The sequence below is a fragment of the Vanessa atalanta genome, chromosome 18 (assembly GCF_905147765.1).
Source record: "Vanessa atalanta chromosome 18, ilVanAtal1.2, whole genome shotgun sequence".
Taxonomy (NCBI): domain Eukaryota; kingdom Metazoa; phylum Arthropoda; class Insecta; order Lepidoptera; family Nymphalidae; genus Vanessa; species Vanessa atalanta.
The window spans coordinates 2,631,359-2,644,710 of NC_061888.1; the positions used below are offsets into that span (position 1 = coordinate 2,631,359).

Below are 13,352 nucleotides of genomic sequence, written 5' to 3' on the forward strand. Positions count from 1 at the left end.
ATGAAATATAAACAAGGAAAACAGTAACAACAATAATTTGAAACATATTTTAGGTCTATATAAATGATTTGTCAGTTGTCCGAGCTCTTTGGAAAAGAACTTAGACCATTGACGACTTTCTTAGTTAAGCGATATTCATGATTCGAACGGCTCGCCGTGAGGTGAAAAATTCAATTGAAAAATGTGCGCACTCTTTCATCAACACGGTTATTGTATCTTTGTCGCAAATATCCAGCCGTAATTTGACATGATTTTTAAAACGAATAAATGAAAATAACTCTATACACTCGCTCGCTCTACTTCCGCATGCTTTAATCTTTAAAATAACTTTTCAATCGCGATTGCATTACGATTACGAAGTGTAGTTCGTTCTTAGTTTTCTCGATCTGCCAAAATTTACAAGTCGCACTCAAAAAATGCTTGAAGTAACATATGAAGTGCATTTACGTTGTCACTCGATGTTCAATCCTCGTTACTGACGTACTTACGTAAGAAACTCACATTTCAGAAAATCCAATTCTGATTAAACGTAAACGCTCTCAAATGAATAAAAAACGCATCAGGCACATCTTCATTGGCTTATCTTTTGCTGTTGCGGTTGGCTTGTGACGTCACTTATAATCACTAGCTGCGCCCCCGGCTTTTCGCCTCGTGAAGTTTTTATAGCATTACAACACAAACCAAATTGAGATGAACTCCTATTTTACAAGTCCGGGACTCAAACTATCCACGTACCAAATTTAATCTATTTAAATGGATTCAGCGTTTTAGGTGAGAAGAGGGAACACAGAGACAGACAGAGTTACTTTCGCATTTATAATATTCGTAGGGATAGAACGGATCCAGCGAATGATATAAAGATTTTCTCTTGCCATTTATTCTTATTTAGGTATTTTTCCGTATATTTAATTGATTAGTAACCGATTTTTATATATAAAATAATTATTATTCTAGATAATTCGTGATAAACAACCAAATCACGACACCAATAATTTGGTCAGATAGCCAATATGACTAAATTAAACAAACTATTTCCGTGACTGTGGCTCTCCTTAAAAATACGTGTGCAAAGTTCACAAAAAAAAAAAAATAAGTAAAAAGATAAGTTATCAGCTTATCTTTAAGATTGGATCTCGAACAGTAAAATATTATGAATTTCGAAGCGAAATAAAATTATTGAAAATAACTATATAACGAATATATTTCAGATTTCAAAAGAGCTTATGTCTATAATATGTTATACAAGATCTTTGTTAATGTCGAATATTCTTAAAAAAATGCAGTCACATAAAACTGTTAGACTTGAAATAGTAGAAATGTACGCTTAACTCTTGGAGAAAAATGTATGTGTACATTTGTAATAATTTATTAAAATGAAAAGACAATAAAATATATAATATATGTGTGTGTATTATTCATATTTCGAGGTATTCTTTGTTTTATATCGACGCGATTAGCGAATAGCTCGGTCCGTGATAGATCTATTGATAACATTCTATTATAAAAATGATAAATATTTTGATATACCGCCATTTCGTCGAGTTACCTAAAGTGCAGTGCTTGATAAATAATATAATGATAATTTGATCTCTATAATGTTTTTATTAGTGCTAAGTTTCATAGGCTGTTTAGGATTAAGTGGTGCACAGATATTACAGAATGGACAATGTGACCCGCAAATACCACTTGTGCAAAATTTCAATTTGGAAAATGTAAGGATTCGTTCAATATATTTTATTATTGTTAATTTAATGTGTGATCGAACTTCTCAAGTTTTTTTTTTTAATTTCGATTTTTGAGGCAAAGGTATAATTCATACCTCTTATAATAAATATTTATTACACTTATATAAGGAATCGTCTAAGGTGAATTCATTTCAATTATCTATTATTTAAGGGACATTCTGAAATTTGGTTGGATAGTTTTTTAATTAATATAATTATTCAGTATTAATATTAACTATGTCATGACCTTAAAAAATACCTTATACGTGAGGTTTGTAATTGCTGTATAACATTTTATATGTAACTGATTTTAATACTAGATATTAATCTTTAGATTAAAATTTAAACTTTAAGCTTACTTTCTACAATCCTTTGATTTTTTCCATAGTTAAAAAATTTAAAACAATTAAGAAAAAAAGGTGAACATAAATGGGCTTTAACATCATATTAAATTATTTCATCCGGATATTAATATATTTTAATTTTTATGTTCAATAAATTTAAGATATACTACAGATAATAAAATTATTTAAACATATTTTTATGCTATTAAATAGTTTTTAAGGATAACGCCGAATAGAGATTACTTCTGTACCAAAGGGTTAGAAAGCAGACACCGCTGAATTTTCATGTGCCTAATTTGAGTTTCTAATTCATCACGTGTTTGGCGATGAAGGAAAACATCGTGAGGAAACCTGAATTTGTCTAATTTCAATGAAATTCTGTAACATGGGTATCCATCAATCCGCATTAGAGCAGCGTGGTGGCATATAAAGGGACCTTAACCCAGTAGTGGGGCATTTACAGGCTGTTACTAAAAATAACAATTATAAGTTTACATTTGTGTCCCATAATAGATAAACTAATACTTATTTAGTTTCCATCGAAACAATTAAACACACGCCATTGTAAATTACTGATTTCCGTTCAAAACCAAAATTTAATCAATTGAAATATTATTAGTTACGATAAAGTATATCAACTAAATCAAAGATTATTTTTTAATTATCAGCATACATTTTCCGTGTTTACCGTACGAATTAATTAACCCAAACACAAGTACACTTTCATCTATTCATTTTTTTTCTCTTTTGCTCATTTTTCTTTTTTCTTTTGTTTTTTTTATCACTTTTGCTGTTGTAGCAAACAATAGTTCTTAATAGTTTAATTGGCTTATAGTGTTTGCTTTTAAATCAGTTCTACATAATCTATGTATGTATTATCACTGGGCCATCTCGGCTCAATATATTATATTATATTGAGCCGAGATGGCCCAGTGGTTAGAACGCGTGCATCTTAACCGATGATTTCGGGTTCAAGCCCAGGCAGGAACCACTGAATTTTCATGTGCTTAATTTGTGTTTATAATTCATCTCGTGCTCGATGGTGAAGGAAAATATCGTGAGGATGCAGGCTATGTGTCTAATTTCAACGAAATTCTGCCACATGTGTATTCCACCAACCCGCATTGGAATAGCATGGAATATGCTCAAAACCTTCGCCTCAAAAGGGAGATGAGGCCATAGCCCAGCAATGGGAAAATTACAGGCTGCTAATGTAATGTATGTAATGTAAATGGATGTATATAATTGTATATGAAAGTAAGAATGACAAACGTAAAAAATCCTGATAAATAAATAAATAAATCTACACTAATATTCTAAATGCGACAGTAACTCTCGCTGTCTGTATGTTCTTTCACGGGCAAAGCACTTAACCGAATTGATTTGATTTAATTTAATTTGGTAAGAAAACAAGCTTTAACTATAAGAAAGAATATATACCCTAAAACGAGAGATATACCGCGGGCGCCTACTAGTATGATATACAAGAATAACCGTTGACAAACGTAAAATAAACGTCTTCCCATTTAATAATCATTTATTATAAATTAGGTCTATGTTATTACTAACTTGATGCGTATCTTAAATAATCTTTATGTGATTGGTTCTTTTTTTTCTAATACATTTTTAAGTTTTATTAAATTAAATTAGGTTTCCCTCGTGCCTACAGTTTTTATGGCTATGCTGTATGTCGTAGCGTGACACTTGCTATGTCTATAACTTTTCATAATTAATATATCTAATTATAAAATATTAATCTGGCAGATTTTCACAGCAACACGTTTTAACAAACGAACAAATAAACTCTTCAGATTTATAATTTTTTTTTAAAGTTAAAATGCACATTTTTTTTTTGTAATTTTAGAAAAGCGACTTCAATAATAATTGTTAATTTACCAAACAGTTCAAAATAGATTTATTGTATTATTATATTTCCAAGTAAAATATCGTTGTAAATATGCCTTAGTACACATAATATTAAACCTTTTTTAAACTAACCTATTATTAAAAATTAAAAAAAGAATGTCAGTTTTAATTGCATTATTCGAAACCATTCACTAGGGTTCACTAGCAACGTAATAGGAATAATAGAGATACTTTATTTACTAAAGGCGAATAAATATTCATAATAAACACACGTACAATAACAAGACATGCAGAGGCATAAAAAAATATCATAATGTCAGGTAAACGTCAAATCATCACGGAGTTAATTGTTAAGAATATTTCAATCAATACTGTAATTTTTAAATGAGATTGGTGTTTTGCAATTTCGTAATAATGATTTTTTCAATGTTCATTATAAGTAAATTACTAAAAACATTTGTTTGTTAACATAATACGTACTTTAAATCAGATTATATTCAAGCATTGGTTATAATATTACAAAAATAAAACACGTAAAGGAGGTTGTTTGTTTGTAACAAACATAATATTATTAATTATAGTTACATTTCCAATTGATTTTTTTATGTAAAGGTTTGACTGGTAAATGAGCCATGATGGTAAGTGGTCACCACTGGCCATAGGCATTGACACTGTAGGAAAAATTAATCAATCCTCATAACATCAATGCACCCGCAACCTTGAGAACTAAGGTATAATGTCCTGTAGTTACACTGGCTCACCGGTAAAATTAATGTTGAGTGGGGGGTATACTTAATTGTAACTTTTTTTGTATTTAAATGTTATATATATATATATATATTGGTTTGAAGAATTTGATTAATATATATTAATCTAAATAATACTCTGATACGTAAGAACTTTACTTTTTTAATAAAATTAGTGTCACGTTATAAAAAGAAAAAAAAATTTAAATAACTAGTATGATTCACTTGTTTTATAAAATCCTTTCCAAAGATAAAAAATCGTTAGCAGAACTCGTAAAATGTTATAAACACAACTAATCTCCTTAGATAGTGATTGAATTACCAAAGTATAATCTCACTTAAACAGAATCAACAGGCGTGGCTATTTTAATAACAAGACTACACACATTCATATTTTCCGATAGAGCAAATTCTTTTGGAGACAAACCTTTTTTTATGATATACTACTTGTCGCCCGCGGCTTCGCTCGGGTTTTAGTGTTTGTTTGTCATGTGTTAGTTAAAAAAGTAGCCTATGTCCTTCCTTGGAGTTCAAGTTTCCTTCGTACCAAATTTCATCAAATTCGGTTCATTGCTTTGGTAGTGAAAGAGCGACAGACAGATAGACAGACAGAGTTACTTTCACATTTATAATATTAGTATTGATTTTGGACAATGGCGCTGCAAGATATATTGACCATTCATCGCCAATGTGCCACTTGGGATTTGGGAATAACAAAACAACCTTGGGAACTAAGATGTAATGTCTCATGTGCCTGAAGTTACACTGGCTCACTCACCCTTCAAACCGGAACATAATAATTACATACATTAAAAAAATGTTTGTTACTTCAGAACTCCGTCATATTTTATGAACAGTAGGTATAATTTCCCTAATTGGAAATTTAAAGTCGGTTATTTCGTTTAATATTATTTTTAAACATTAAAAAGTCCTATAAAGATTATTTCTTTGATTACCAGAGCTCTGGATATCGATTTCCGATTTTCTTCGTACCGCATAAGTAAGACACGCTCGTCTAATATTCTACGATAAATAGTACTACATAGCATAGCGTTATTTTACCAATAAAAACAAAAGATAATTATCATAAGTGTAATTAGCGATTACTTTTATATTTATTATATAATAGATTTAATCCGTAAACATTTAAATTTTCTAATCTTTTTATGAACTACTTAAAATGAATTGTATTTTTACCAAACAACTTAAAACTTCTTTATAAGACCGGATATCCTAATGTCCTAGATTCAAAAATCGGATTAGGCGAAAGATTAATTATCAGTGACTGCGGGGATCAGAAATTTAGCAACGTTTAAATTCCCGTGCCTAGGAAAGTGCGTAAAGCCTGCGCCTGAACTCAAATAATCATGCTGGGTTTGCCGTCTCATCGGGAATCGGATATATCAAGGACACATATCTTAATCTCGATATAGAAGACGAATATATATAATATATAAAAGAATATAATTTGACTATTAAGATAGTATCTTGTGAGAAATTATTCGACAAAAATCGACCATAACCTCGACGATAAGAATTCGTTAGTATATAACGCTACACGAAAAAGAGGTTTATCAGCGAACGATAAGATATAGGCAGTTCTGTACCGTTAAATACTTATACAAAATATATAACTGTATATAATGATAAAGCTGCCTAAATAGCAATAAAACGGCGTTATAAATTCACGTTATTTACTTATCGGTGTCATGAAACTGTAAAAGTATATAATTGTGACGTAAGCGTTTCATTGGCGCGATGGTATTCTGAAAACTCTTGCTCGTAAAATGTTGTAATTTAACTTATGGTGCGCTGTTGTGACGCAATGTATTTTAATGCTTTAATAGGTCTTATCGCATATCACCTTATTTTTACATTTTTTTACATTAGCAGCCTGTAAATTTTCCCACTGCTGGGCTAAGGCCTCCTCTCCCTTGAGGAGAAGGTTTGGAGCATATTCCACCACGCTGCTCCAATGCGGGTTGGTATAATACACATGTGGCAGAATTTCGTTGAAATTAGACACATGCAAGTTTCCTCACGATGTTTTCCTTCACCGCCGAGCACGAGATGAATTATAAACACAAATTAAGCACATGAAAATTCAGTGGTGCCTGCCTGGGTTTGAACCCGAAATCATCGGTTAAGATGCACGCGTTCTAACCACTGGGCCATATCGGCATCACCTTATGGCATTCCTTAATACAGTTTTATAGTCAGTTTTGAGTTTGTACAGAATAGATCTGAAGTACCTTCATTGTACTTCATACAATGCAATTATCATACAGTTAAAACTAATTGTTGCCAAGACAATGTTGCGACAAATTATATATTATAGTAGGTGTATATTGTCATGTATAAAATGTATATAATCAAGCTAAAACTTAAAATTATTATTTTTTCAAAAAAAAAAAAATTCAATTACACAATATACCGAATATAGATGATAAAAAAGAATAGAAAAGTCAAAGGCTGTAAATTTCCCAATGCTGGTCTAAAGCCTCCTCTCCCTTTGAGAATAAGGTAATGGGCATATTCCATCACGCTGCTTCAATGCTAGTGGATTCACATGTGGCAGATTAGCGTTGAAATTAGACACGTGCAGGTTTCCTTACAATGTTTTCCTTCACCACCGAACACGAGATGAATTATAAACACAAATTAAGCACATGAAAATTCGGTGGCACGTGCCTAGGTTTGAACACGCAATCGTCAGTTGAGATGTACACTGGGCCATCTCGGCTCATTCAATTCAATTGTATGTATATAGTACAATGTTATTTGATTTTAAAAACAGAAATACTTTTCTAGCGGTTCTGTTCGGAGTCTGCGTAGTACCTAAACCGTCAGATACTATGACTGTGTTAGGAACATGTCACACGTTAAAGTATACTTTGTACTGAGAATTTGAGACTAGATCGTTCCGTTACCGACCATCACCGTCGCGTTAAACGCTAACGCGTATCAGCACCGGCAAAATATAATCGCTAACAATTATTACATTTCTACTTCTAAATACAAATTTAGAAGAATTTTTATAGTCGTTAAAACGATAGGATATTACATGGGAATGATACGTCTATACGTTTTTTTTTTTTATGGCTTTGGTTGGCGGGCGAGCATATGGGCCACCTGAGGGTAAGTGGTCACAACCGCCCATAGACAAAGGCGCTGTAAGAAATATTAACCATTCCTTACATCACCTATGCGCCACCAACCTTGGGAACCAAGATGTTATATCTCTTGTACCTGTAATTACACTGGCTCACTCACCCTTCTAACTGGAACACAACAATACAGTGTACTGTTATTTGGCGGTAGAATATCTGACCTGGTGGTACCTACCCAGACGGGCTTGCACAAAGTGTCACTAAAACCCTTATGCAGGGGCACGAATACGTAAGTTATATTTTGTGCTCGTTTTGTATCGTCGTTGATACGTTCATAGAACGATCATAGCATGAGAATGTCTTCTTATTTTAAATATGACGGCTCGAAAATGCTATATAAACTTATTTAAATGTTCTTTACATTAGTTTTTTTTTAGAAATAATTTAATAGACAATTTATTAGACTCAAGTATAAAAACAAACAGCATATGTGTTCGAAGAATAATTTTATTTCGTTCGTTTTCCCAAATTATAGGTAGGTAGGTCACCTCCATATAGGTACTTGACCTTCGTTATTGAAATTAATTATTGTGAAATATCTCTTAGGGTATATTATCAAAATATTTCCTATTGATAAGATAATAAGAACATACGTGCCTAATTAAAATACTACATTAATCAGAACTAATAGCTTAATAGTTTTGATAAGACTTATAATGGATGTATGTTAAAAGATAATATAGTGAAAATAACACTTTAATTTAAGGAACCCAATAACATATTTGTACACGTACCGAACGATATGAAATTCGTAAGACCTCTAATCTAAAAAAAAAAAAAATAACGAAACTTGGAAAATGTCATCTAAATTGACTGCAGAGTCTGACACTTGGCCTTATAAGCTAATCCATACTTTTCGTATTATTACTTTTTCTAGCAATAGTGAAAGTTAAGTTGTACACAAAGTAATATGATATAATACTATGAAAATTAGTTAGTTATCTAACTTATATAACCATGTATACTGCAATGATGAATCTTCCTGCTAGGGACGGTAAATGAATATTAAAAAACTATAGTATCGGTTACAAAAATGTCATTAAATTTTTTTCCTATATTACAATATTGCTTTCGAACATACGGCATACGTACTAAAATGTTTTCAATCAATTGTGTGACTAATATAGTCATCATTAGTTTTTCTGTCAACTTTGATAATTAATGATGAACCGTTAGCAAACAATATAGTATCAAAAATACCTTTAACATAGGAAGATCATTTATATGTTCTATTAATAGAAAATGATCTAAAATTGATTCTTTTGGGACACTTTTTATATCATCACATCACAGATCAAGAAGACTTTGACATAAATATGGAGGAATGAGATTAAAAACCCACTAAGTTTAGTGATATTTTTTTATGATATGGGCCACCTGAAGGTAAGTGGTCATCACCGCCCACAGATAATGCCAAATAAAAATATATATTAGCACTTACATACATCACCAATGCGCCACTAGCCTTGGAAACTAAGATGGTATGTCCCTTGTGTCTGTAGTTACACTGGCTTACTCACCTTTCAAACCGAAACACAACAATCCTGATTACTGCTGTCTGGCGGAAGAATATCCTATGGTACCTACCCAGACGGGCTTGCACAAAGCCCTACCACAAAGTTAATATTTATTTTTATTTATATTTATTCCCAATTAGCAGGTCACCCATGTGTCAGCTTCCCTGCCTACTTTAAATAAAAAAAGATAGATATATATAGATAGTTTAATTCTTATTTCTGTTACAGTTCGAAGGAAAATGGTTCGTTCTCAGAAGAGCTGCAAATCCAACATTCAAAGGAGATTGCGCGTCTTTAGAAATTACACAAAACAGTACCGCCATAAATTTGTACAACAGAGTTGTTAACGAGAACTTTCTAGAAGAAGTGAGAGGCACAGCTACCGTAGAAAGTGGAACAGCGAAATTTACTATCACAGCTGGTTCTGAGAGTGAGTATTTAATTAGTAAATTAAGTTCAAATGTATATGTATGTAATATATATGTAATTGGTATGAGCATCTTGCTCTTATAATTGAATGTCAAATTACTAAAGAAGTTTATATTTTAAATAAATAAGATTTTGGTTTGGTGAGAGCCGAGATGGCCCAGTGGTTAGAACGCCTGCACCTTAACCGATGATTTCGGGTTCTAGGCAGGCACTGATTTTTCATGTGCTTAATTTGTGTTTATAATTCATCTCGTGCTCGGCGGTGAAGGAAAACATCGTGAGGAAACCTGCATGTGTCTAATTTCAACGAAATTCTGCCACATGTGTATTCCGCCAACCCGCATTGGAGCAGCGTGGTGGAATATGCTCCAAACCTTCTCCTCAAAGGGAGAGGAGACCTTTAGCCCAGCAGTGGGAAAATTTATAGGCTGCTAATGCTAATAAAAAAAAAAAGATTCTGGTCCAGTGTTTCACCCGGTCCATCCAGTCAACTTCGTTCTTTTTAACCTATCTATAATTATAACTGTTCTAGTGCTAAACTAAACGACGTTGTTGAAATTAACTTAACAGATAATTTTTATCTAACAATGTTTTTCACAGCACTCGACTTTTGGATCCTGAGGACAGATTATGAAAACTTCGCACTTGCTTACTCGTGTGTGAATCAAGGACCAAATCAAAGGAATGGTACGTATTTAATAAGTCTGTATAAACGAGATAAACAGTATTCAAATTAATTATTTATTTAATAGCAATATTAACATCTATTTACAAATAGGCTAAAATAAATTAGGGTCCAATTCTACTAACAAATTGTCGTTGCCGTTCAGCTGTTTTCCTATTCCAATAAAACAACTATCTAGCTACGGTTCAATCGAAGCTGGATCGGCATATTAGTGGGGTCGTATCGTAACCGATTTACATAAATAGGTAGAATTCGCCCTCAGTTAAGCTGAGTTTAATTCTTGTGAGGAATGGTCGAAGTTGAATCGGGAAAGTATCATTACCGTTATATATTAGTAGAATGGCCCCCAGTACAGTACCTTCTTCTCATCAGTACTTTTAAAAGAAAAATTAAAGTTAAAATATGCAAATTCATATTTTTGCTGAAATTTGTAATTATATACAAAGGATTTCATATTAAACTATCGACATTTTATTAGTATATTTCCTCTAATTTCAACCAGTAACACAAAGGAACATGAACACCTGAAAAAGGAGGCCTTTCATAAAAAAAAATAACACAAAAATATTTTTCGACAGACGTATAAACTTTTACTTAATAATGATTTACCATTGTAAATTGTTTTATTCCATTTTAGTATACATATGGCAGCTTGGAAAACGAAACGTCTTTCCAAACGACTTGATGGAGGGACTAATGAACCAAACTCTAATCACAGTCGTGGATATCGTCCTAGAAGACTTGATTCCAGTTGATCATTCAGAGACCGCATGCACAACACTATCCGAAATACCTCCAGGGCAACCTATCATTTTTCCAGGACAATGTAACGCTAATATGGCTGTGGTCGAGCAATTTGATGTTGCACGGGTAAGACAATTACTGTGTTCATATTTCTTATCATATAAAGTTCTTTTATGCGGCTTGCAGTAGCTTAAAACTTACAGAAATCTTCTCGTAAGGGAAAAGCGTTATGCTGGCGCTGGAGGGGTCAGACAAACTTCCCTCTCTTTCTATTTAAATCTGTCTCTTTCTTTTATTTACGGGTTTATATAATGTAGTTAAACTTATTTTTTGTTATTATTTTATAATTTAATCATTCGCAAACTTTGTTAATTTGTATCACTGTCTTTTATTTAAAACATAATGTATATGGAAAGCAACTCCGTTCCAACAGGGTGCCCCATGAAAACTCTCTTTTTTATTCATACCTATTTCTTATTTTTTTATTGTAAATTTTCTGTCACAAAGGTTTCCTGAAAAAATCGTTGTAACGATAAGGCATATTCTTTTACCCCCCCCCCTGTATATCCTTATGATATTATATCACTCTACTGCAAGACGCGTAATGTAACTTAATTCCAATCATGCGAAGTAACAACTACTACATATGCCATAGCTGGGCAAAGATCTCCTCACTTTTCATCAGAAGGTTTGGATAAGCTCGATCACGCTGTTCCAGCATGGGTTGTTACAGTTGGATATAAAAATTAAACATTGAAACTTATAAAAAAATTAACTTGTCTACCGTATCTTGATATTAATCACTTAAGCAACGAGTAATAATCACAATATTGTTGCAGTTTATGGGAGTATGGCATCAGGTTTCAAGTTACTACTCTGCTAACGCACTTGGCACTTGCAATAGAGCTGAATACACACTGTCTGGTGGCCTCGTGAATGTTGTAAACAGTCAGGTCGTTAACGAGAGATTAGATACTATAAGTGGAACTGCACAACTGAACAGCACAGACAATAGCGCGAGGCTTTTGGTCACATTAGAAGTAACTCCTGGAGGTAAGAATAGACATTTTCGGATACTGAAACCAATTAGAAAACATTTCAATTTGGACGACTTCCCTAAATAGCTGAATCATTTTCAAACACGATAATATTCACTTTGAACTTAACTAAGTCGGTAAATAAATAAATAAATTACACAATAAAAATTAGGATAGAATTTAAGTTGGATTCATATTTGTTAATTTTTGAACTTTGAACTACAACACGTAATCTATACCAATTCGTCTAAAGATAATTCAAGAATCCCTCGGCAAATTAATCTTAATGGAGTTGATTGTAATGGTCACAGATAAGCTGTAAAACTTGACCGGGCTTGAAGTTTAAACTCATCGTTATTGAGTAATTCAGCGGCCTTTTTAACTCATCTATATAACATTCATGCTCAACTGCATCTTGTCCGAAGAAAACATTTTTCAGACCCTTAGCTTACTTCAGAAACAAAACGAGTTCAAGGAAAAAATTGGGCAACGTTTAAATTTACTTAGTGCGAGGGTTTTTGCAAGCCCATCTGGGTAGGCACCACCCACTCATCATATATTTTAGCGTCAAGCAGTCATACTCAGTTGAACCAGCACCGGCTTAAAGGGTGAGTGAGCCACTACAGGCACAAGAAACAAAACATCTTAGCTCCCAAGGTTGGTGGTGCTTTGGCGATGTAAGGAATGGCTAATATTTCTTACAGCGCCAATATCTATGAATGATCGATGCGATGGTGATCAATTCTCATCAGGTGACCCCTTAGCCCGACCACCTACATCATAAAACAAATTTCAATTATGCCAATGACGTCACATAAAATCCATTAAACGTTATTATTTAATGATGAGTCATAATAAACAAATTTATAATTCTGTTGATAAGACAATAGCAGTTGCGTGGGATTTACGTGATAGAAACCAAGATGCGATAATGGCGATTACTGATTAAATATTTAAGAGTACTCGGTTATGTGTTGAGCCGTACTGTCAGCTACTAAATCGAACACGATTTGAACAGACTCTAAATAGTACAAGTCTTTTAAATGTTGATAACTATAATCGAACTATAAGAAACCGTTCTAGTAATCTA

At 32.7% G+C, this 13,352-nt stretch overlaps 1 protein-coding gene across 2 annotated transcripts in view; it reads left to right on the top strand.

Moving 5' to 3' along the window:
• Positions 1-1,591: 1,591 nt before the first annotated feature.
• The window catches only part of LOC125070976, a 44,613-nt gene continuing 32,852 nt past the window's right edge, over positions 1,592-13,352 (top strand). For both annotated transcript variants that reach the window (XM_047681012.1, XM_047681011.1), the window contains exons 1-5: positions 1,592-1,712; positions 9,596-9,797; positions 10,397-10,483; positions 11,119-11,351; positions 12,065-12,278. In XM_047681012.1, coding sequence (XP_047536968.1) covers positions 1,596-1,712; positions 9,596-9,797; positions 10,397-10,483; positions 11,119-11,351; positions 12,065-12,278 — 853 coding nt within the window. In that variant the 5' untranslated portion in view covers positions 1,592-1,595. The remainder of the gene's footprint in view (positions 1,713-9,595; positions 9,798-10,396; positions 10,484-11,118; positions 11,352-12,064; positions 12,279-13,352) is intronic.